Source organism: Amblyraja radiata, chromosome 38 (assembly GCF_010909765.2).
Source record: "Amblyraja radiata isolate CabotCenter1 chromosome 38, sAmbRad1.1.pri, whole genome shotgun sequence".
Lineage (NCBI taxonomy): Eukaryota > Metazoa > Chordata > Chondrichthyes > Rajiformes > Rajidae > Amblyraja > Amblyraja radiata.
Window position 1 is genome coordinate 17,957,557 of NC_045993.1, and position 24,829 is coordinate 17,982,385.

At 47.9% G+C, this 24,829-nt stretch overlaps 1 protein-coding gene across 1 annotated transcript in view; it reads left to right on the plus strand.

Annotated features, from left to right (window-relative positions):
- Nucleotides 1-24,829, plus strand: part of LOC116966741 (neuronal-specific septin-3-like) — a 52,665-nt gene that overhangs the window by 27,359 nt on the left and 477 nt on the right. The window contains exons 4-9 of the mRNA XM_033013038.1: nucleotides 2,391-2,472; nucleotides 4,152-4,289; nucleotides 5,147-5,264; nucleotides 12,397-12,492; nucleotides 20,911-21,007; nucleotides 23,419-23,470. Of these exons, the coding sequence (XP_032868929.1) occupies nucleotides 2,391-2,472; nucleotides 4,152-4,289; nucleotides 5,147-5,264; nucleotides 12,397-12,492; nucleotides 20,911-21,007; nucleotides 23,419-23,470 (583 nt within the window). The remainder of the gene's footprint in view (nucleotides 1-2,390; nucleotides 2,473-4,151; nucleotides 4,290-5,146; nucleotides 5,265-12,396; nucleotides 12,493-20,910; nucleotides 21,008-23,418; nucleotides 23,471-24,829) is intronic.

Below are 24,829 nucleotides of genomic sequence, written 5' to 3' on the forward strand. Positions count from 1 at the left end.
ATTAAACGACCTGCCATTGCCGTCTCTAGTTGCCATTTGCTCCAGATTCCAACGTCTTCAGTCACTTGTGCCTCCGTCTCGTTGTGTTGCTTAGTATTAATAATACATTGTTTTTTTCTCCTTCTAAAATAGATAACCTCACAATGTCCTGCATTACATTCCCTCTGCTGACTAGTCATAGTTATACAGCCTGGAAACAGGGCCTGCACTCGGCAATGACCTATTAACCTACAAACCTGTACATCTTTGACATGTGGGAAGAAACCAAATGTCTCGGAGAAAACCCACGCAGGTCACGGAGAGAACATACAAACTCCGTACAGACAGCACCCGTAGTCAGGATCGAACCCGGGTCTCTGGCGCTGTGAGACAGTAGCTCTACCACTACGCCATTGTGGAGGCCAAGTCATTGGGTATTTTTAAAGTAGAGATTGACAGATTCTTGATTAGTACGGGTGTCAGGGGTTATGGGGAGAAGGCAGAAGAATGAGGTTGAGGGGGAAAGATAGATCAGCCATGATTGAATGGTGGAGGTGACTCGATGGACCGAATGGCCTAACTCTGCTCCTGTGACATGAACCTGTGTGACCTCACCAACGACTCACACAGCTGTAACATGACGCCCCAACTCCTGTACTCGATGCCCTGACGGATGAAGGTCCTCACCACCCTGTACACCTGTGTCGCTGCCCTCATGGAACGATGTCCCTGCACCATCTCTCTGTTCAAGTGAACTCACCCTGGGCTAGTTACGTTGAGCAGAGTTGGGACTCCAGAGTCAGAACACAAAGTGCTGGAGTAACTCAGCGGCTCATGCAGCATCTCTGGAGAACATGGATAGGTGGCGTTTAGTTTAGTTTAGCGATACAGTGCGGAACCAAGCCCTTCGGACCACCGTGTCGGCTCCGACCAGCGATCCCCGCACAATAACACTATCCTACACACACTAGGGACAGTTTACACATACACCAAGCCAATTAACCTACAAACCTGTACGTCTTAGGAGTGTGGGAGGAAACTGGAGATCTCGCAGAAAACCCACGCAGGTCACGGGGAGAACGTACAAACTCCATACAGACAGCACTCATAGTCAGGATCGAACCCGGGTCTCAGCCACTGCAAGTGCTGTAAGGCAGCAACTCTACTGCTGCGCCACCATGGCATTTTAGGTCAGGGCCCTTCTTCGCACTCGACTATCTCCACTCTCCAGAGATGGTGCCTGACCTGCCGAGTTACTCCAGCACTTTGTGTTCTATGCAAGATTCCAGCTTCTGCAGCTCCTGGTGTGTCTGGAATCTCAGGCCAGTCATCGGATAACAGATTGATGTCAGCTTCATAAGCCCGTGTCAGCGACCTGCCTCGAAAAATGGCAACCCGCCACTCCTAGAAAATTAAAATGTAATTTTAAAGAACCTTCAAAATCAGTGTGTTTGTTGTAATGGACACATTGGTCTGTCTTAGAGTCACAGAGTCATGAATGTCACATAGTGTGGAAACAGGCCCTTTGGCCCAACTTGCCCACACTGGCCAACATGTCCCAGCTACACTAGTCCCACCTGCCTGTGTTTGGTCCATATCCCTCCAAACCTGTCCCATCCATGTACCTGTCTAACTGTCTCTTAAACGTTACGATAGCCCCAGCCTCAACTACCTCCTTTGGCAGCTCGTTCCATACACACACCACCCTTTGTGTGAAAAAAATCACCCCTCAAATTCCTATTAAATCTTTTCCCCTTCACCTTAAACCTTTGTCCTCTGGTCCTCGATTCACCTACTCTGGGCAAGAGATTCTCTGCATCTATTTCACTTATGATATTATACACCTCTATAATACCACCCTACATTCTCCGGCACTCCAAGGAATACAGTTGCAACCTGCTCAACCTCTCCCTATAGCTCAGTTCCTCTAGTCCTGGCAACATCCTCGTAAATCTTCTCTGCACCCTTTCCAGCTTGACAACATCTTTCCTGTAACATGGTGCCCAGAACTGATCACAATATTCTAAATGTGGCCTCACCAACGTCTTATACAACTGCAACATGACCACCTAACCTCCATACTCAATCCCCTGACTCTCAGTCTGAAGAAGGGTCACGACCCGACCTGTCACCCATTCCTTCTCTCCAGAGATGCTGCCTGTCCTGATGAGTTACTCCAGCATTTTGTGTCTATGCTCAGTATCCTGACTGATGAAGGCCAATGTGACAAAGGCCTTTTTTAACCACCCTATCTACTTATGGCACTTTCAGCGAACTATGTACCTGCACTCCTAGATCCCTCTGCTCTACAACACTCCCCAGAGCCGTATCGCTCACTGTGTAGGTCCTGGCCATGTTAGACTTCCCAAAACGCAACACCTCACATTTCTTTGCATGTGTCTTCCTCACAGTCATCGAGGAGAAGGGGGTGAAGATGAAGCTGACGGTGATTGACACGCCAGGCTTTGGAGATCAGATCAACAACAACAACTGGTAGGTGGGAGGAACCTTCTAACCCGGCTCTACACTCGAGGGGGGGGGGGCACCCTCTCAAAGTGCGGGGCGGCACCAGGACAGAATGCCCTCGGTCGTATGTGAAGGGCGATTGGTGATTGCTGAGCTTGGGCGAGCCGGCGATTGTCAGAGACCGAGGGGATGCTGGGAGTGTGCAGGGAAATGGAGCTCAGTCGACTGGTCCGCTGAGGGCTTACCGAGTAGTACAGCAGATGGGAAGGGCAGAATGGCCTCCTCCTGCCCTCCCTTCCTATGTTTCCAGCAAGTGATGGGTCGATACAGGTGAGGAGGGTTGGTTGGCAGATGGGTGGACAGAGGTGAGAGATGAACCGGAGACAAAAGGGTGAGAAAGAGGGGAGAAGGCAGTATAAAAGGAGTCGCACACATTGGATGCATTGTGTGTGCGCGCATGCGTGCACATGCATGGATGTGTGTGTGCGAGCGCTTGTGTATATATGTATGTGTGTGTGTATGTATATATGCCTCTGTGTGTGTGTGTGTGTGTGTGTGTGTGTGCACATGTGTATATGTATGTGCGCGTGTGCATAAGTGCGAGTGCGCGCGTGTGTAAGTGCAAGTGTGCGTGTGTATGCGTGCGCACGTGCGTGTTCATATTGTGTGTGTGTGCGTGTGCATGCGAGTGTGTGTCCCGCCAGCCACTGCTCGTCCAGCAGCAGCTCTTGGCACATCATCAGTGAGTCTCCGTTCTGTGCTGTGCAGGAGGTGCAGAAGGACTTGGATAGTTTAGGAGAGTGGGCAGAGAAGTGGCAGATGGAATATAGTGTAGCAAAGTGCGGAGTCATGCATTTTGGTAATAAGAATTAAGGCGTAGGTTATTTTCTAAATAGAGAGAGAATCCAGAAATCGGAGATGCAAAGGGACCAAAAAAGTTAATTTGCAAATCGAATCGGTAGTAAGGAAGGCAAATCCAATGCTGGCATTTATAGCAAGAGGATTGGAATATAAAAACAGAGATGTCATGTTGAGGCTCTATAAGGCGCTGGTCAGGCCGCATTTGGAATATTGTGAGCAAATCTGGGTCCCATATCTGAGGAAGGATGTACTGGCTCTGGAGAGGAGGTTTACAGGAACGATTCCAAGAATAAGTGGGTTAACATATGATGAGCGTTTGACGGCACTGAGCCTGTACTCACTGGAGTTTAGAAGGTTGAGGGGGGACTTCATTGAAACTTACAGAATAATGAAAGGCAGAGATAGAGTGGATGTGGAAAGGATGTTTCCACTGGTGGGAGAGTCTAGGATCAGAGGTCATACTCAGAATTAAATTATGTTCTTTTAGGAAGGAGATGAGGAGGAATTTCTTTAGTCAGAGGGTGATGAATCTGTGGAATTCTTTACCACAGAAGGCCATGGAGGCCAAGTTAATGGATATATTTAAGGCAGAGATAGATAGGTTCTTGATTGTACAGATGTAAGAGGTTATGGGGAGAAGGCAGGAGAATGGGGTTAGGAGAGGGGGATAGATAAGCCATGATTGAATGGTGGAATAGACGTGATGGGCCGAATGGCCTAATTCTGCTCCTATAACTTGTGAACTTGTGCTGTCACTGATGGGGGTCTGTGGGTCAGAGTGGTGGAGCTGGGCCCTGCAGTTTGGAGGTTGTCTCAGTCCTTGCCTTACCTTTGCTGTGTTGCAGTTGGGAGCCCATCGAGAAGTACACCAGCGAGCAGTACGAGAAGTTCCTGAAGGAAGAAGCCAACATCTCGCGGAAGAAGCGTATTCCCGACACCCGTGTTCACTGCTGCCTGTACTTCATCTCCCCCACCGGTCACTCGTACGTAGAACCATCGCACACGGCCCCTCTCACTGACCACCACGCCACCATTTATTATCCTCGCATGTACCGATGTACAATGACAAGCTTTGTCTGCCTGCTATCCAATCTGATACGATACACACAAAATGTTGGAGTAACTCAGTGGGACAGGCAGCATCTCTGGAGAGAAGGAATAGGTGATGTTTCGGGTCAAATGGCTTAATTCTGTTCCTACGACTAATGAACTTATGGGTCTGAAGAAGGATCTCGACCCAAAATGTTACCCATCTTCTCTCCAGTGATGCTGCCTGTCCCGCTGAGTTACATAGAAACATAGAAAATAGGTTACTCCAGCATTTTGTGTCTATCTTCAGTTTAAACCAGCATCTGCAGTTCCTTCCTACACTGATGAAACACACGATACATGAACACAATCAGGCCAAACTCAAGTACTGCGGTTAGAGCCAAGGAGGAGATACACAGTGCAGAATATAGTCTCGGCATTGTAGCGCATCAGTTCCAAAGTACAGAAACAGGCTCTTCGGTCCACCGGGTCCGCACCGACCAGTGATCAGCCCAAACAATAGCACTATCCTGCACACAATTTGCAATTTTGTTTACTGTAGCCAAGTCACCTACAAACCTGCACGTCTGTGGAGTGTGGGAGGAAACTGGAGCACACGGTGTCACGGGGAGAACGTACAAACTCCGTACAGACCGCACCCGTGGTCAGGATGGAACCCGGGTCTCTGGCGCTGTGAGACAGCAACTCTACCGCTGCACCACCGTGCTGTACTGGTTTATGTTTAATGGGGGTGTTGTCTAAGAGAGGAGATGGAAGCCATTGGCAGTGACAGAGGCATTTGTGCTTGCAGGCTGCGGCCCCTGGACGTGGAGTTCATGAAGCGCCTGGGGAAGATCATGAACATCATTCCCGTCATCGCCAAAGCTGACACCATGACGCTGGAGGAAAGGCACGACTTTAAACTGAGGGTGAGTTGGCCCCAACCTCTGGCGTGAGGTTGTCCACAGACAGGCTGGCCTTGGCCAAGCAGAGATACATAGACAATAGGTGCAGGTGAAGGCTATTTAATGTGATCATGGCTGATCATCCACGATCAGAACCCCGTTCCTGCCTTCTCCCCATATCCCTTGATTCTGCTATCTTTAAGAGCTCTATCTAACTGTTTTGAATGCATCCAGTGAATCAGCCTCCACTGCCTCCTGTGGCAGTGAATTCCACAAATTCACAACTCTCTGTGTGAAAACATTTTTCCTCATGTCAGTTCTAAATGGCCTACCCCTTATTCTTAAACTGTGGCCCCTGGTTCTGGACTCTCCCAACATCGGGAACATGTTTCCTGCATCTAGTCTGTCCAATCCCGTAATAATTTTATATGTTTCTAAAATCCCTTTCATCCTTCTAAATTTCAGTGAATACAAGTCCAGTCGCTCCATTCTTTCATCATCCCGGGAATTAACCTCGTGAACCTGCGCTGCTCTCCCTCAATAGCAAGAATGTCCTTCCTCAAATTAGGTGTCTTAGTGTCTCTTAAAGGAACTTAGATGTCTCCCGTGGGGGAGGATGGACACAAAACGCTGGAGTAACTCAGCAAGTCACTGCGCCCTTTTGTGGTGACTCTTTGTATACCTTGTGTATGGAAAACAAAGATCTCACTGTGACATGTCACATGTATAATAAATGTATCATTCATTCATTCACTCACACATATTCATTCACTCACTCATTCATTCACTCACTCACTCACCTCCACCCCGCACTGCACTGACGCACGCAGGCAGGCACTCACGCACGCCACGCACGCACGACGCAAGCACGCACGCACGCACGCAACGCACGCACGCACGCACCGCAGCGCAAGCATACGCAACGCACGCACGCACGACAACATGCAGCAGGCAGGCACCACGCAGGCATTAATTCATTCACTCATTCATTAATTCACTCATTCATTCACTCACACACCATTCACTCACTCACTCACTCACTCACTCACTCACTCACTCACTCACTCACTCACTCATTCACCCACTCATTCACTCATTCATTCATTAATTCACTCACTCATTCACTCACTCACTCACTCACTCACTCACTCACTCACTCACTCACTCACTCACTCACTCACTCACTCACTCACTCACTCATTCACCCACTCATTCACTCATTCATTCATTAATTCACTCACTCATTCACTCATTCATTCATTAATTACCCCACTCATTCATTCACTCACTCACTCCATTTGTTCATTTACTCACTCATTCATTCATTCATTAATTCAGGTTAGTCAGCATCTCTGGAGAAAAGGAATGGGTGATGTTTCGGGTTGGAACCCTTCATCAGACTGTCTGAAGAAGGGTCTCAACCTGAAACATCACCTATTCCTTTTCTCCAGATGCTGCCTAAGTCTGCTGTGTTACTCCAGCATTTTGTGTCTGGCTTTGGTGTAACCCAACATCTGCAGTTCCTTCCTACACATACTGCGGAAGAAGGGAACAGCTTCTTCCCTACAGCCATTTTTTTGTAATGTATATGTATGCGTGTGTGTGTGTGATGACACACATTGAACTTTTTTTTCTCTTGTTTATCATATTGTTTACAGTGTACTATGTTTACATATTCTGTTGTGCTGCTGCAAGTAGGAATTGCATTGATCTCTCTGGGACACATGACAATAAAACACTCTTGACTGTCAGTGAGGTACTGATAAGGATCAGTGCAAGCTGCAGCGCAGGATCTGACCGTTCACTCAGACACTACACCCGCTCCCCCATCTGTACAAGTCGCACGTTCCTCTTACACAAGCTGCTAGACTGGAGCTTGTAGCACTGAAGCTGTCTGGCCCGAAGCATACAGACTCTGTTCCTAATAGAGGTTGTCTTCCACTAACTGATTTAATCAGGACCCAACCTGACCTGTCAGACTTCAAGCCCTCGTTCTTACTCTGAATCTTTGACTCTTTTATTTAGATGAACGGTGGTTTGGTTGTTTGGATTCAGAACTGGCTTATGGGCCTGTCCCACTTAGGCGTTTTTTCACGCGACTGCCGGCAACTGTCACGCACACACACACACACACACACACACACACACACACACACACACACACACACACACACACACACACACACACACACACACACACCATTCACCAGCCCGTTATGCAGGCGGGGGACAGGGCAAGCGGGGGGAGCGCTGTCTGAGTGAAATTCACACGGTGCAAAGCCAATGTGAGACAGACACATCGCGATGAACAGGAAGGGTGGCGTTGTTATTAAGACAGTGAAAGCATAGTGTACGGGAAGGGTCACGTACGTCCTTTAAGAGAGGGGGGAGAAGGAGTGAAGACCACTTTTAAGAAGCGAGAAATACACGGCTGTGAAGCTCGGCGGACATTAGCATTACCGGTCGGTTATCTTTGGTTCTGAAAACTACTGCTTACGTTCTTTTTCCCAATGAGCCAATGAAATTCACCAGTCAGTATCGGCCACAACCTACGAGAACCTCTGACAACCTTCGATCTCCTGGCGACCCATCTACGGCACGAGAATTCTCGCTATTCTCCATGGCGGTTTCATCCTGGGCGTCGCATATTTTTCAACGTTGAAAAATTCACGGCAACCATAATGAGGCCGCGACTCGTTCCCTGAATGCAGGAACTCCTCACGACCATGAATGCGACTCCCCGTCAACCACCCGCGAACATGTGGTGACCATGTGGCGACCGCATAGTCTCCTGCAGTCGCCTAAAAAGTCGCCTAGGTGGGACAGGCTCATTAATACATCTTCGAAGTAGGGTTGTGGTGGTGACCAGTGGAGTTCTGCAAGCATCTGCTGGGACCTCTGCCTGTGATATATATATATATATATATATATATATATATATATGTGTGTGAGATCTCTCTCTCTCTCTCTCTCACACACATATGTATGACGGATGTAAATGTAAAGGTAGACACAGAATGCTGGAGTAACTCAGCGGGTCAGACAGCATCTCTGGAGAGAAGGAATGGGTGATGCTTTGGCTCGAGACCATCAGACTGAAGAAGCCTGTTTTCATGCTGCAAATCTAAACTAAAATAAACCAAACTAAAACTCAGTGGGTCAGGCAGCATCTGTGGAAGGAATGTGCAGGTGAAATTTCGATTCGGAGAGTGGAACGAGATGGAAACATAGAAAATATGTGCAGGACTAGGCCATTCGGCCCTTCGAGCCAACACTGTCATTCAGTATGATTATAGCTGATCATCTAAAATCAGTACCCTGTTCCTGCTTTCTCCCCATATCCATTGATTCCATTAGCCCCGAGCTATATGTAACTCCCTGAGATTGGGGTTGAAAGGGAATTATGGGACTTGGGAAGGGGTGATGAGCCTTTACTTGGACAGAGGGGAAAATAGTGAGTAGGATGGTGGTAAATGTCAGAAAGATGTAAACGCACTGGGGAGCAAGGACATGGCGGATGAACTATTGCAGGTACTATTGCAATGTTTAAGAAACATTAGGACATGTACATGGATAGGACAGGTTTAGAGGGATATGGGCCAAATGCAGGCAAGTGGGACTAGTGTAGATGGGACACAGGTTGGTCAGTGTGGGCAAGTTGGGCCAAAGAGCCTATTTACATGCTCTGTGACTCAATAACTAAATATGTTCTTCACTGTGGGTAACACCAGCAATGTGCCTGAAATTCAAGAGAGTTATTGGACAGACGTGAGTGTCGTCGCTATTACTAAGGAGAAGGTGCTTGGGAAGTTGAAAGGGCTGAAGGTAGATAAGTCACCTGGACCAGATGGACTATTCCCCAAGGTTGGGAAAGAGGTGGCTGTAGAGATAGTGGAGGCGTTGGTAGTGATCTTTGAAGAATCACTAGCAGCTCCACGGCTACTCCTCTGTGCTGCCCCTGTTTTTCTTCATCTTCAAGATAATAATATTTTCAGATCATTACAGTGTCTCTTATTTTAGTGCACCAGTGTAAAACTCCTGACAATGCTATTTTAATCCCATCCCATTAACATGCTAAATACTGTGTTCAATAGCTGTGGAAATATTTCCATCTATGGACATTTTGTTCCCTTACAGGATACTGGGCTCATGTGATATACCTATTTCACATAAGCCCAATCCTACTGAAATAGGATCAGAAAATTAAAAAAAAATATGCAGATCTGAAATTTAAAAAACAGAAACTACTGGAAATACTCCGCAGGTCAGGCTGCATCTGCGGAGAGAGAAACAGAATTAACATTGCAGGTCGGTGTGACTGTCTGGCCTGCTGAGTGATTCCAGCGTTTTCTGCCTTTATTGCAAAAATAAGTCTAGTTGGCTTAAAATCTTTCATTAGGTATGTAGGTGACACGGTAGTAGAGTTCCTGCATTACAGCGCTTGCAGCACCAGAGACCCGGGTTCGATCCTGATGACGGGTGCTGTCTGTATGGAGTTTGTACATTCTCCCTGTGACCGTGTGGGTTTTCTCAGAGTTCTTTGGTTTCTGCTCACACTCCAAAGACGTACAGGTTTGTAGGTTAATTGGCTTGGAGGAAATGTTACAATTGTCCCTAGTGTGTGTAGCATGGTGTTAATGTGCGGGGAACGCTGGTCGGGGTTGTGTGAGTAGTCCTTGATTATGTTGAATTGTAATTGTAATTAAATTATGTATGTAAAAACATACAAGGAATTTGATTTGCCATCCAGTCATACCAAAGAAGCAGCAAGATACACAACTACATAAAAATTAACATTATCATCCACCATATTCCCCACTGTGGTGGAAGTATTATCTTCCTCCTTTTCTCCTGCGGTTGGGGCAGTCGAAACATCCGCAGTCGGGGCGATCGTAGTTCCCGAGTCGGGACGATCGAAGCTCCCGGGATCGGGGCGGTTGAAGCTCCTGCGGTTGGAGCTCCCAAAATCAATCCCTGACACAGGGACCGCGACCTCCACGATGTTAACTCCGCAGGCTCCCGCGGTTGGAGCTCCTGAAACCGAGCCCTGACACAGGGACCGCCAGCTCCACGATGTTAGGTCACAGTGCGGAAGGAGATATGATAGGGAAAAAGTCGCATCTCCGTCGAGGAATTAGATTTAAAACCGTTTCCACCACCCCCCCCATAGAATACAAAAGTAAAGCACACGGAACTGCAGATGTTGGGGTTTACAAGGGAAGATACAAAGTGCTGGAGTAACTCAGCGTGTCAGGCAGCGTCTTTGGTAAAAAGTGTAAATTGTCCCTAGTGTGTAGGATAGTGCTGGTGTATAAGGATTGCTGGTCGGTGTGGACTCGGTGGATTGAAGGGCCTGTTTCCGTGCTGTATCTCTATAATAAACTAAACTAAGCTTTTGCAAAACCAACTTGTGATGCTTTCTGTGGAAAGTGGTCTGTGGAGAAAGGTACATGGATAGGACAGGTTTAGAGGATATGGGCCAAACACAGGCAGGTGGGATTTGTGTATATGGGGAATGTTGGGCAGCGTGGACAAGTTAGGCCGAAGGATCTGTTTCCACGCTGTATGACTCTATGGTCAGAAGCGGCACGGTGGCGCAGCGGTAGAGTTGCCGCCTCACAGCGCCAGAGACCCGGTTTCGATCCTGACTACGGGTGCTGTCTGTGCGCAGTTTGTACGTTCTCCCCGTGACCTGTGTGGATTTCTCCGGGTGCTCCGGTTTCCCCCCCACACTCCAAAGATGTACAGGTTTGTAGGTTGATTGGCTTAGGTGTAAATGTAAAAATTGCCCCTGGTGTGTGAGGGATAGTGTTAATGTGTGGGGATCGCTGGTTGGTGCAGGCTCAGTGGGCTGGAGGGTCTGTTTCCGTGCTGTATCTGTAAACTAAAACTACAAAAGAAGCATTGGTACCTTGCCAAAGTCACATTGTCTTCTGGGGAAGTAGAGGCGTTGATGTGCTTTCTTGATCATAGTGGGATCAATTCCAATAAAACAGGTTATTTTCAGAGCCACTATCAGTAACCAATGAGATGATTCATGGTTCAGCGTGTTCATTCAGAGGGATATTTATAGATGTAGCAAGCTTATTGAAAATAAAGTGACTTTTTTTTTTAAGGGGGAGCAATATTTACTTGCTTATATGAACATACTGTATCCTTCTTGCAATGTTTTTTTAGTTTAGTTTAGAGATACAGCGCGGAAACAGGCCCTTCGGCCCACCGGGTCCACACCGACCGCATATTAACACCATCCGACACCCAATAGGAACAATTTACATTTACCAAGCCAATTAACCTACAAACCTGTACGTCTTGGGAGTGTGGGAGGAAACTGAAGATCACGGAGAAAACACACACAGGTCACGGAGAGAACGTACAAACTCCGTACAGACAGCACCCGTAGTCGGGATCGAACCTGGGTCTCCGGTGCTGCAAGCGCTGTGTAATGCCCCTGTCCCACTTAAGAAACCTGAACGGAGACTTTGCGCCCCACCCAAGGTTTCCGTGCGGTTCCCGGAGGTTTTTGTCAGTCTCCCTACCTGCTTCCACTACCTGCAACCTCCAGCAACCACCTGCAACCTCCGGGAACCGCACGGAAACCTTGGGTGGGGCGCAAAGTCTCCAGAGGTTTCCGTTCAGGTTTCCTAAGTGGGACAGGGGCATAAGTGGGACAGGGGCATAAGGCAGCAACTCTACCGCTGCGCCACCGTGCCGCCAATGATTCATTGATTGAAAGATACAACATGGAAACAGGCCCTTCGGCCCATCAAGTTAATGCCAACCATCGATCACGCAGTTCGATGTTATCCCACTTTCTCATCCACTCCCTACACACTGGGGGCAATTTACAGAGGGCCGATTAACCTACGTCTTTGGAGTGTGGAAGGAAACCGGAGCATCCGGTGGAAACCCATGTGGTCATAGGAAGAACGTACAAACTCCGTACAGACAGCACCCGTAGTCAGGATGGAACCCGTGTCTGTGGCGCTGAGAGGTAGCAACTCTACCGCTGTGCCACCTTGATGACGTTTGCAAACTGCTGGGCATTTCTGATCTATGCAGCACATTCTGTAACAATGATTGTGTAATAATAGCTCCTTGTTACAAAAAACCCAGTGAGCGATCATCGCAATTCTCTTTGCACTCGTAACACCAGGTCCGGAAAGAGATGGAGTCGAACAATATCGAGTACTACCCACAGCGGGAATTTGATGAGGACATGGAGGATAAGACGGAGAACGACAAGATCAGGGTGAGTGGGAATCCAACAGTACGTACCAATCAGGTAAACATTCGACCCTTCTTCCCCAGATGTTCACAGGTAGCAACTGCATTGTTGGAAGCATGTGTCATGTTGCAAGGAACTTCATATACTGAGGAGGTTTAGTTTCAGAGATACTGCAGGGGAAAAGGCCCTTCGGCCCATCGAGTCCATGCCAACCATCGATTGCCCGTTCACATTGTTTCTATGCTATCCCACTTTCTCATCCGCTCCCTACACACCTGGGGCATTTTACAGAGGGCCATTTAACCAACAAACCCGCACGTCTTTGGGACGTGGTCACAGGGAGGCAGCATAGTGATGCAGCGATAGGGTTGCTGCCTCACAGAGCCAGCGACCCGGGTTCAATCCTGACCACGGGTGCTGTCTGTGTGGAGTTTGCATGTTCTCCCTGTGACCCCATGGTTTTTCATTAGGTGCTCTGGTTTCTTCCAACATTCCAAAGATGTATAGGCCTGCAGGTTAATTGGCCTGTAAAATAGTAAGATTAAACGAGAACTTACCAGTTTGAAGTTTGATCTGTATTTTATGAGGAGTTACGATGAGGGTATTACGTGAAGAACCCGCTCAGTGCGCAGGCGCGGCATACTTCCAAGCAGCGGTGTGGAATCACAGATAGACACAGTTATTTTGAAGTAAACATAGTAAAGATAAGGAGACATCAATTTATTAGTTTGATCCATATAATGAGGGTGGGAGCGGAGGGCACGTAATACCCTCATCGTAACTCCTCATAAAATACAGATCAAACTTCAAACTGGTAAGTTCTCGTTTAATCTTACTATTTTACTTCGGAGTCACGTGAGTGACTACGTGAAGATTTCAAAGCTCTGTGATTTCAAACCGTGTAACAGTTTCATTTCACTCACTGCCGAAGTTCTTGAGGGAGGAAGTGTTATCGTAATCAACCAATGAGTCTATTTGTAGAAAAACACAATGGTATTTTTTAAACAATAACAACAAAGAATTAAGTTGCTCTCCTGGGCTTAAATTAAATATTTGCAGTTCGTAAATCTTTACTGCAAATAAACCAGGTTTTGCCAACGGCTTATTATAAAATTTCTGAACGGTCTTTTCCCTTCCCACCATCCTGCTGTAGCCAGGATGTGGTCTATAGGCATGTCCATTCTTTAGCCGTCGACATGGATGCTGCCCTGGTGGAATAAAATTTGTACATGTTAGTGTTTATCCCAGCAGTTTCTAGCACCTGCTTGAGCCATCTCGCAATGGTTTGGCTCGTACCCCACCATAAGGTTTTTGTGACTGACCCACAAGGCTTTTCATCTCCCTCGAATATTCTGGTTGTGTCTATGTAGGATAGTAGGTGGGTCATGGCACATAACCGTGGTTCTGGTGGGTAAGCCACGACTGGATTAGGTGTTCCTGGTCTGCTCTGTTTGACCAGTCGCTGGATAACGACAGATCTGGCTAAAAGAAGATATGAGGTTGCTTTGGCAAGTAAGGTAAAAGTAAATCCGAAGGGTTTCTACCGCTATATTAATAGCAAAAGGGTAACGAGGGATAAAATTGGTCCATTAGAGAGTCAGAGTGGCCAACTATCTGCAGAGCCAAAAGAGATGGGGGAGATATTGAACAGTTTCTTTTCTTCGGTATTCACCAAGGAGAAGGATATTGAATTATGTGAGGTAAGGGAAACAAGTAGAGTAGCTATGGAAACTATGAGGATCAAAGAAGAGGAAGTACTGACACTTTTGAGAAATATAAAAGTGGATAAGTCTCCAGGTCCGGACAGGATATTCCCCTAGGACATTGAGGGAAGTTAGTGTAGAAATAGCAGGGGCTATGGCAGAAATATTTCAAATGTCATTAGAAACGGGAATAGTGCCGGAGGATTGGCGTACTGCGCATGTTGTTCCATTGTTTAAAAAGGGGTCTAAGAGTAAACCTAGCAATTATAGACCTGTTAGTTTGACGTCAGTGGTGGGCAAATTAATGGAAAGAATACTTAGAGATAATATATATAAGCATCTGGATAAACAGGGTCTGATTAGGAACAGTCAACATGGATTTGTGCCTGGAAGGTCATGTTTGACTAATCTTCTTGAATTTTTTGAGATGTTACTCGGGAAATTGATGAGGGTAAAGCAGTGGATGTTGTGTATATGGACTTCAGTAAGGCCTTTGACAAGGTTCCTCATGGAAGGTTGGTTAAGAAGGTTCAATGGTTGGGTATTAATGGTGGAGTAGCAAGATGGATTCAACAGTGGCTGAATGGGAGATGCCAGAGAGTAATGGTGGATGGTTGTTTGTCAGGTTGGAGGCCAGTGACGAGTGGGGTGCCACAGGGATCTGTGTTGGGTCCACTGTTGTTTGTCATGTACATCAATGATCTGGACGATGGTGTGGTAAATTGGATTAGTAAGTATGCAGATGATACTAAGATAGGTGGGGTTGCGGGTAATGAAGTAGAGTTTCAAAGTCTACAGAGAGATTTATGCCAGTTGGAAGAGTGGGCTGAAAGATGGCAGATGGAGTTTAATGCTGATAAGTGTGAGGTGCTACATCTTGGCAGGACAAATCAAAATAGGACGTACATGGTAAATGGTAGGGAATTGAAGAATGTAGGTGAACAGAGGGATCTGGGAATAACTGTGCACAGTTCCCAGAAAGTGGAATCTCATGTAGATAGGGTGGTAAAGAAAGCTTTTGGTGTGCTGGCCTTTATAAATCAGAGCATTGAGTATAGAAGTTGGGATGTAATGTTAAAATTGTACAAGGCATTGGTGAGGCCAATTCTGGAGTATGGTGTACAATTTTGGTCGCCTAATTATAGGAAGGATGTCAACAAAATAGAGAGAGCACAGAGGAGATTTACTAGAATGTTGCCTGGGTTTCAGCAACTAAGTTACAGAGAAAGGTTGAACAAGTTAGGGCTTTATTCTTTGGAGCGCAGAAGGTTAAGGGGGGACTTGATAGAGGTTTTTAAAATGATGAGAGGGATAGACAGAGTTGACGTGGAAAAGCTTTTCCCACTGAGAGTAGGGAAGATTCAAACAAGGGGACATGACTTGAGAATGAAGGGACTGAAGTTTAGGGGTAACATGAGGGGGAACTTCTTTACTCAGAGAGTGGTAGCTGTGTGGAATGAGCTTCCAGTGAAGGTGGTGGAGGCAGGTTCGTTTTTATCATTTAAAAATAAATTGGATAGTTATATGGATGGGAAAGGAATGGAGGGTTATGGTCTGAGCGCAGGTATATGGGACTAGGGGAGATTATGTGTTCGGCACGGACTAGAAGGGTCGAGATGGCCTGTTTCCGTGCTGTAATTGTTATATGGTTATTATATGGTTATATGGTCTGGAGCTGTGATCATGTTGTCCAGTCGCAATAGGTGTAGTGACTGGACCCTCTGAGCGGATACAAGTGCCATCAACATGAGCGTCTTTAGTGTAGCTTGCTCGAGGCCGGGGGATCTGGCTGGTGGCCATTCCCTGAGATATGTCAGGACCACACTGATATCCCAAATATGGGTATACCTGGGCTTAGGGCTTGATATTGTAAATGCCCTTCATCAGTTTTACCACCAGTGGATGGGATCCCATCGCCTGTTGTCCTGGCGCTGGTTTGAGAAAAGCAGAAAAAGCACTCTGCGCTGTGTTGATGGCACTGTAGCTGATCCCTACATCGTGGTGTAGATTGGCCAGGAACTCCAGTATGTTGGTGGCTGTAGCTGTTGCGTATGTTGTCCCTGTTTCCTGGCAGTACTTCTCCCTTTTTTGATGCTGGTTAAGTACTGCCTCTTGGTGGATGTTCGAAGGGGTGCCGACATGGTGGTGATGGTTTGTTTGGACAATCCCAGTTCCAGGTAAGGTCTGTTCAAACTTGCAACCCAGACGTTTAATTTTCTCATGGCATGGGTGTTTAGCTTACCTGGTAGGTAAGTAGCTGATAGCCAAATATGTCTTTCGACACACCATTGCCAAATCATGTTGACCAATTTGTCGCATGATAATGATTTTATGCCACCCATATGGTTAATATAAGCCATCACCGTAGTATTTATCAATTTGTAACCGAACATGCAAGTGCTGCATATTAGATACATATGCTTTTAAACCATAAAAGGCGCCCAACATCTCTAGATAGTTAATGCCCAGTGTAAGTAGTAATGATGACTCTAGGTTAGTCCATCTACCACTTGTGCTGGATATGGAGTTAGTCGCTCCCCAGCCTTGAGCACTGGCATCTGTTTGAATAACTAAAGTAGGGTTAGTGATAAAGATAGGGCTGAAACTATGCCAAACGTTTTCTGCCCACCACTGTAGCTCTGATATTGCTTCAGTGGGTAAGTTCATGACACGATCATAGTGACCTGTATGTCGTTTTATTGCCTGTACCTTTGCTCTCTGTAAATTTTTTGATAGTGCAAAGGTCCAAATTGTGTATGCCGGAAATGCTGCTACCATTTCCCCAATTACTCTTGCTACTTGTCGAATAGTTGGTCGCTCGTTGACCATTAAATTGTTGCATGATTGTGCTAATTCAACCATTTTTGCCTTTGGCAAGGTAACAGTCATATGGACTGAGTTAATTGTGAAGCCCAGGTAGTCCATGATAGTGGATGGCTTCAACTTAGATTTATCTGGATGTAGGACGAACCCCAGAGTTTCGAGGAGCTGTTTTGTAGCTGATACTGCTGCCACAGCCATATTCCATCGTTTTCCCTACTATCAGAATATCCTCCAGATATGCCATGACAATATGTTTTTGTTTTCTTAGTATTGCCATGGCTGGGTTCAATATTTTGGTGAATAATCTTGGGCTGAAGTTAGCCCATAGGGCAATGCTTTGTACCATCCAGATAAATTTTAGGTATCTGCGATGATCCTTGTATATGGGTACTAGATAGTAAGCATCTTTAAGATAAATGCTTGCCATGAAGTGTCCTTTGGAATTCAGTTGTTTGGCAGTAACATATGTCTCCATTTTGAAATGTATATACTTAACAAATTTGTTTAGTGATGTTAAGTCAATGATGATGCGACAGCCACCATCTTTTTTGGTTTTAGTGAATATATTCGATACAAATTCCAAAGGTTCATGTTTGGTCTTTTCGATGACCCCCTTTGTGATAAGTCTCACCAGTTCAGCTTGTCCCTCACGTTTCTCTTTGACGGAGGGAGAAATACCCTTTGGGGCCATTGTTGAACTGGCGGCGTTTTTTCTGACATGAATTGTATTTTATATCCACTAATGCTGTTGAGTATATACTTGTCACTCGTGACCATACCCCATGCTTCTTTAAACAAGTGTAATCTCCCCCCTGTTAATAAAGCACCCTTATTCTCTATATGCTGGTAGGGACCAGACCCACCTACCTCCATGGTTATTGGCGATTCTGTTTCTTCATTTTCCTGAAGATTTTGTTCTGACGTGCTGGCGATGTTGGGGGGAGGCGCATTTTCCAGAGGGTCCGCTGCGGGCCCTGATCTAAAAAGATCTTTGGGGATAATGTGCGGACCCCAAGCGTTCACCAGTCCCATATTGCGGACGTCGACTGGTGGATGCCGTGGGGTGCTGCCGCTTGGGTATCGGAGGTCTTGGTTTGCTCGTTCCGGGGCCTGCCCTCATTAGGCCGAAGGTTTTTGATGGGTCTCCATGGAACGAGCAAAGGCTGTGATGGCCGACGTCAGGAGCCTTAGGATCCGCTGTAGCTTGAGTTCTTGGGATCGGATGTGTGACCCCACATGCCCCCAGATTTTTTTATTTTATTTTTTTAAATTTTTATTTTTTTTAAATTTTATTAGAAGTTAATACAATACAAAACAATACAGTGGCACCTAATTTTAGGTGCCAACTATGTCATACCGTAATCCATTCCATGTACAACCTCTGGTTTTATGTTATGAGAAGTGCCCCCAGATTTCTTTGAGGGCCTCACAGTTTTCTGGTGCTGTGTGTTGTTTCAGCACCTCAGCGAGCACCTTTTCCAGTAATGGTTGATGCTGGCCGCCATTCTTGGTTCCAGCGGTGCTCCAGCCCGTGGGGTTGCTACAAGCGGTCCATCACACCCAACAGCTCTTCATGTTCCTGCACCCCTGGCATACTCCCGAATTCGTCCGCCTGCCCCTGTTCCAGACCAGCCCAGCCCTGGTCACCAATGCTAGCCTCCAGTAATGAGGGAGCAGAGGGCAGTGCATGAAACACTGTGGAGGGGGTGCCTGACCTCCCTCCGCGAGAGCGCTCTTTCTGCGCATCTCGCTGGAGCTGCTCCAATAGCTGTTGGATGCAGCTCAGGCGGCTGTCTCTCCTCCATTTAGGTGGAGACATGTCCCCGTCCGACGAATCGGACGCCACCGGCCGGATGCCTGTTCGGATGGCTAGACATCCAGCCCGCAGTTCAGGCACTAGCGGGACTGGGCTCGGCGCGGTGATGGGGATAGCGGAGCGCCCGGTAATTGTTCCTACCGCCTTCTTCTGGAGCTTTTGTGCCTTGTAGTAGCGAGAGCGCCCCTCAAGCAGCGCGTCTCGCAGGCACCTGCTCCGTGAGCCGCTCCAGCGGCTCAGGCGGCTCTCTCTCCCCCCATGTGGGTGGAGAGACGTCCCGTCCGAAATCGGGAACACCTGCCGGATGCCTCTTCGGGTGGCTATGCATCCAGCCCGCTGCTCAGGTACTAGCGGGCTGGGCTCGGCACGGTGTCGGGGAATTAGAGGAACACCGGGTAACGCTCCTACCGCCTGTTGCTGCCCCCCTCCCCGACGGGAAAACGTTCCTCCTTGAACGGGGGACAGTTTTGTTCCAGAGCCTTTTTCTCTGCCTGTAAAAAACACAAGCAGAAAAAGGCTCACCTGTAAAAGAAAACCCGACCTCAGGGTACTCACCTGACGGTCCGTTTCATTCTGTAGCGGGAGAGCCTAACTCCCGTTGCAGCCGCTGTTGCACTGCTGGCGTAATGCCGCACCTGCGCATTGAGCGGGTTCTTCACGTAGTCACTCACGTGACTCCGAAGTAAAATTATCCCTGGTGTCTAAGATAGAACGAGTGTATGGAAGATGGACACAAAATCACAGTCACAGTTTAAGGATAAGGGGGAAATCATTTAGGACTGAGATGAGAAAAACATTTTCCACACAGTGAGTGGTGAACCTGTGGAATTCTCTGCCACAGAAGGTAGTTGAGGCCAGTTCATTGGCTATATTTAAGAGGGAGTTAGATGTAGTGGCTAAAGGGATCAGGGGGTATGGAGAGAAGGCAGGTACAGGATACGGAGCTGGATGATCAGCCATGATCATATTGAATGGTGGTGCAGGCTCGAAGGGCCGAATGGCCTACTCCTGCACCTATTTTCTATGTTTCTAAAATGCTGGAGTAACTCAGCGGGACAGGCAGCATCTCTGGAGAGAAAGAATGGGTGACGTTTCGGGTCGAGACGCATGTCAGGGGAGTGTGCGGCACATCGATAAGGGAGTGTATAGATAAGGAAGTGTAAGGTGTGGAAACAGGACAAAGGGAATAGAGATCAAGGAAAATCATTGTTAGTTGGGAGAAGGTAACAACAAAGCAGAAATAAAATGTAGTCGGAGACAGTAAGACTGGTCGGAGACTGGGAAGGGGGAGGGATGGAGAGAGAGGGAAAGCAAGGGCTACTTAAAGTTAGAGAAGTCAATGTTCATGCCGCTGGGGTGTAAGCTACCCAAGCGAAATATGAGGTGTGTATGGATGTTGGTCGACATGAACTCAGTGGGCTGAATGGCCTATTTCCATGCTGTATCTCTAAACTAAACCTGCATAGTCCAAGCCCAAGATCAGGATCGAGCGTGGGTCTCTACTCGCTGTGTCTCCGCGCCGCCCCTCCTGGTGAAAGTCCCCGCGTGAAGCATGAGCCGGGCAGACAGCAACACTGCCTGACATGGATCGTGCCCATCCTCTTCACTGCCGTGTGCCGGGGCAGCAGGGCGAAGGCCGCGGACGCCAACAGCATCAACAAGCTCATCAGGAAGGCTGACTCCGTCCTGGGGGCAGAGTTGGATTCACATGAGATGGTCTTGGAGGGGAGGATGCTCCTCAAACTGCGGAGCATCCTGGACAATACAGCTCACCCCCTCCGTGACACACTGGTCAACCTGAGGAGCACCTTCAGCAACAGACTGGTTCCACCAAGATGCAGCACAGAATGCCACAGGAGATCCTTCTTCCCTGTGGCTATCAAACTGTACAACTCCTCCCCCTTCTGTCGTGGGGGAGACTGAGACTGACTCCCCCCCCCCCCAATTTTTGCACATCCACAATCCTGGACTTTCCACTCGTCACTTTAACCATGTGTTTCTTGGATCTTGTTGTGTTTTATGACAGTTGGCAGACTAATTTCCCTCCTGGGATAAATAGAGTTGTGTGGTGTATTAATGTTGTTATTCTCCGCCCTGCAGGAAACCATGCCCTTTGCCATCATCGGCAGTGACACGGAATATCAAATAAACGGGAAAAGAGTCCTGGGGAGGAAAACCCCCTGGGGGATCATTGAAGGTGAGTGGTGTGGAGCGATGGGCTTCCAGCGTCTTTGGAACGTATCGTGTCACTGATAGAATAGTTTTGTTTAGAGATACAGCACGGGAACAAGTCTTTCAGCCCACCGAGTCCACACCGACCAGCGATCCCCACATACTAACATACAGGTTCATTGGTTTGGTATCAATGTGAATTGTCCCTAGTGTGTGTAGAACAGTGTTAATGTGCGGGGATCGCTGGTCAGTGTGGACTCGGTGGGCCGAAGGGCCTGTTTCCGTGGCGTATCTCTAAACTACATTAAACTAAACAAAGGTAGACAAAAATGCTGGAGAAACTCAGCGGGTAAGGCAGCATCTATGGAGCGAAGGAATAGGCAATGTTTCGGGCCGGTTTCAGCCCGAAACGTTGCCTATTTCCTTCTCTCCATAGATGCTGCCTCACCCGCTGAGTTTCTCCAGCATTTTTGTCGGAAGAATGGTTTCGGCCCGAAACGTTGCTTATATCCTTCGCTCCATAGATGCTGCCTCACCTGTTGAGTTTCTCCAGCATTTTTGTCTACCTTCGATTTTCCAGCATCTGCAGTTCCTTCTTAAACTAAACCAAACTTAGTTCTACACACACTAGGAACAATTTACAATTTTATCGAAGCCAATTAACCTACAAACCTTTACGTCTTTGGAGTGTGGGAAGAACCAGAACACCCGGATAAAACCCACGCGGTCCCGGGGTTCTTCTTGGTTCTTCTTGGTTTCTTGGTCCTCCAAAATATTCCAAATGGAATTTAAACTGGAGGTGGTACCCCATCTCCCCCCTCCCCCACACCTCTCCCCCTCCCCTCTCTCCTCCCCTCCCCCTCCCCCACCCCTCTCTCCTCCCCCTCTCCATCTCCCTCTCCTCATCCCTCTCCCTCTCCTCCCCTCCTCCCACCCCCATCCCTCTCTCCCCCACCCCCTTCCCTCTCTACCCCACCCCCTTCCCTCTCTCCCTCCGCCCCTTCCCCCTACCCCTCTGTCCCTCTGTCACCACTCCCCCTACCCCTCCCTCCCCACTCTTCCACTTCTCTCCCCCCCCTCCCCTCCCACTCTCCCTCCCCACTCTCTCCCCTCTCTCCCCCCACCCCTCTCCCCCTCCCTCCACACTCTTCCCCCACCCTCCCCTACCCCATCTTCCTCCTCCCCATCCCTCCCCCACACCTCTCTCCCCCATCCCTCTCTCCTCCCGTACCCCACCCCTCTCTCCTCCCCCTCTCCATCTCCCTCTCCTCACCCCTCTCCCTCTCCCTGCCTGCAGTCATACACAATAATAAATAACAAAACATACAATAAACACAAATTAACATCCACCACAGTGAGTTCACCAAGCACCTCCTCACTGTGATGGAGGCAAAAGTCTTAGTCTTGGGGTGAATGTACAAACTCCGTACAGACAACACCTGTAGTCAGGATGGAACCCGGGTCTCTGGCGCTGTGAAGCAGCAACTCTACCGCTGCACCACTGTGCGGCCCTCGCTGTTGTGGTCAACAACCTCTCTCTGCTGCCGGCAGGTTTGCTTCCTTGTTCAGTCAAGGCCACAGCGTCTCATTTCCCTTCTGTCAGGTTTCCTCTCATCCTCTGGCAATCCAGGGAAAACAACCCTTGTCTCTCCAGCCTCTCCCTCTGGCTAATATCCCTTAATCCAGGCATCATTCTGTTAAACAGGGAGAGGGAAAGATAGATCAGCCATGATTGAATGGTGGAGTAGACTCGATGGGCCGAATGGCTTAATTCTGCTCCTACGACTAATGAACTTAAGGGTCTGAAGAAGGATCTCGACCCGAAACGTCACCCATTCCTTCTCCAGAGATGCTGCCTGTCCCGCTGAGTGACTCCAGCATTTTGTGTCTATCTTTGGTGTAAACCAGCATCTGCAGTTCCTGGACGGCATGGATTGGCAACATTTTGGGATCTTCAATGACCCAAAACATCATCTGTCAACGCCCTCCACAGATTCTGCCTGACCCACTGAGGTCTTCCAACACTTTGTGCTTTATTTAAGCTACACTATATCACCTGCCTTACCATCCTTGTCTTAACAATGAATATAAGTATATATGAAGTAAGTATATATAAATATGTAATTATATATTGTCTATATAAACACCCCGCATGTATTCACCTCATCATGGAACACGCCCCCCACACACTACACACTGTGTGTACATGCCCCTCACATGCTACACACTGTGTGTACATGCCCCTCACATGCTACACATGCATGGACACACACCTCACACGGTACACATCATGTGGACACATGTATCACACAGTACACATGCATGGATACGCCCCTCACACGCTACACACACACACATGGACACACCATCCCGTTACATTGCGATCTCTCCGAAGATGCTGCCTCATCCTCACCTGCTTTTGCCCTTTCCCTCCAGTTGAGAACGTCACTCACTGCGAGTTTCCTCTTCTCCGGGACCTCATCGTCAGGTAACTGCAAACATGCATCTCTGTCTCTCTCTATCTCTCTGTCTCCATCTGTCTCTCTCCCTCTCTCTCTTTCTTATGTCTCTCACTTTGTCTGTCTGTCTGTCTAGCTCTCTGTCTCTGTTTCTGGCTCTCTGTCTGGCTCTATCTCTCTGTCTCTCTATCTTTCTCACTCTGTCTGTCTGTCTGTCTCTCTCTTTCTCTCTCTTTCTGTTTCTCTCTCTCTCTGTCTCTCTCTCTGTCTGTCTCTCTGTCTGTCTCTCTCTGTCTGTCACTCTCTGTCTCTCTCTGTCACTCTGTCTGTCTCTCTGTCTCTCTCTGTCTGTCTGTCTCTCTCTCTGTCTCTCTCCCAGGCATTCTCTGTCTCTCTCTCTGTCTGTCTCTCTCTCTGTCTCTGTCTCTGTCTGCCACTCTCTGTCTCTCTCTGGATTGTTTTCTCTGGAATGCCAGAGACTGAGGGGAAACTGAGGCGTCGATAGGGTAGACAGTCAGAACCTTTTTCCCAGGGTGGAAATGTCAAAGACTAGAGGACATATCGAGAGGGGCAAAGTTTAAAGGAGATGTGCGGGCAAGATATTTACAGAGGGGGGGTGGGTGCCTGGAACATGCTGCCAGAGGTGGTGGTGGAGGCAGATACGATAGTGGCGTTTAAGAGGCTTTTAGACAGTCACATGGAAATACAGGGAATGGAGGGGTCTGGATCGTGAGCAGGCAGAGATTAGTTGAACTTGGCTTCATGTTCGGCACGGACATTGAGGAAGGATGTGCTGGCTCTGGAGAGGGTCCAGAGGAGGTTTACAAGAATGATCCCAGGAATGAGTGGGTTAACATATGATGAGCGTTTGACGTCACTGGGCCGATATTCACTGGAGTTTAGAAGAACGAAGGGGCACATCATTGAAATGTACAGAATAGAGCTTGGATAGAGTGGATGTGGAGAGCATGTTTCCACTAGTGGGAGAGTCTTGGACTAGAGGCCACAGCCTCAGAATTAAAGGACGTTCATTTAGGAAGGAGATGAGGAGGAATTTCTTTAGTCAGAGGGTGGTGAATCTGTGGAATTCTTTGCCACAGAAGGCTGTGGAGGCAAAGTCAGTGGATATATTTAAGGCAGAGGTAGATAGATTCTTGATTAGTACGTGTGCCAGAGATTATGGGGAGAAGGCAGGAGAATGGGGTTAGGAGGGAGAGGTTAATCAGCCACGATTGAATGGAGTAGACCTGATGGGCCGAAGGGCCTAATTCTACTCCTCATGATCTTGTGGGCTGAAGGGCCCATCCCTGTGCTGTTCAGCTGTGTATGATGCTGTCTCTCTGTCTCTCTTTCTCTCCTGCATCCCTCTGCGCTGCCCACATCTCCAG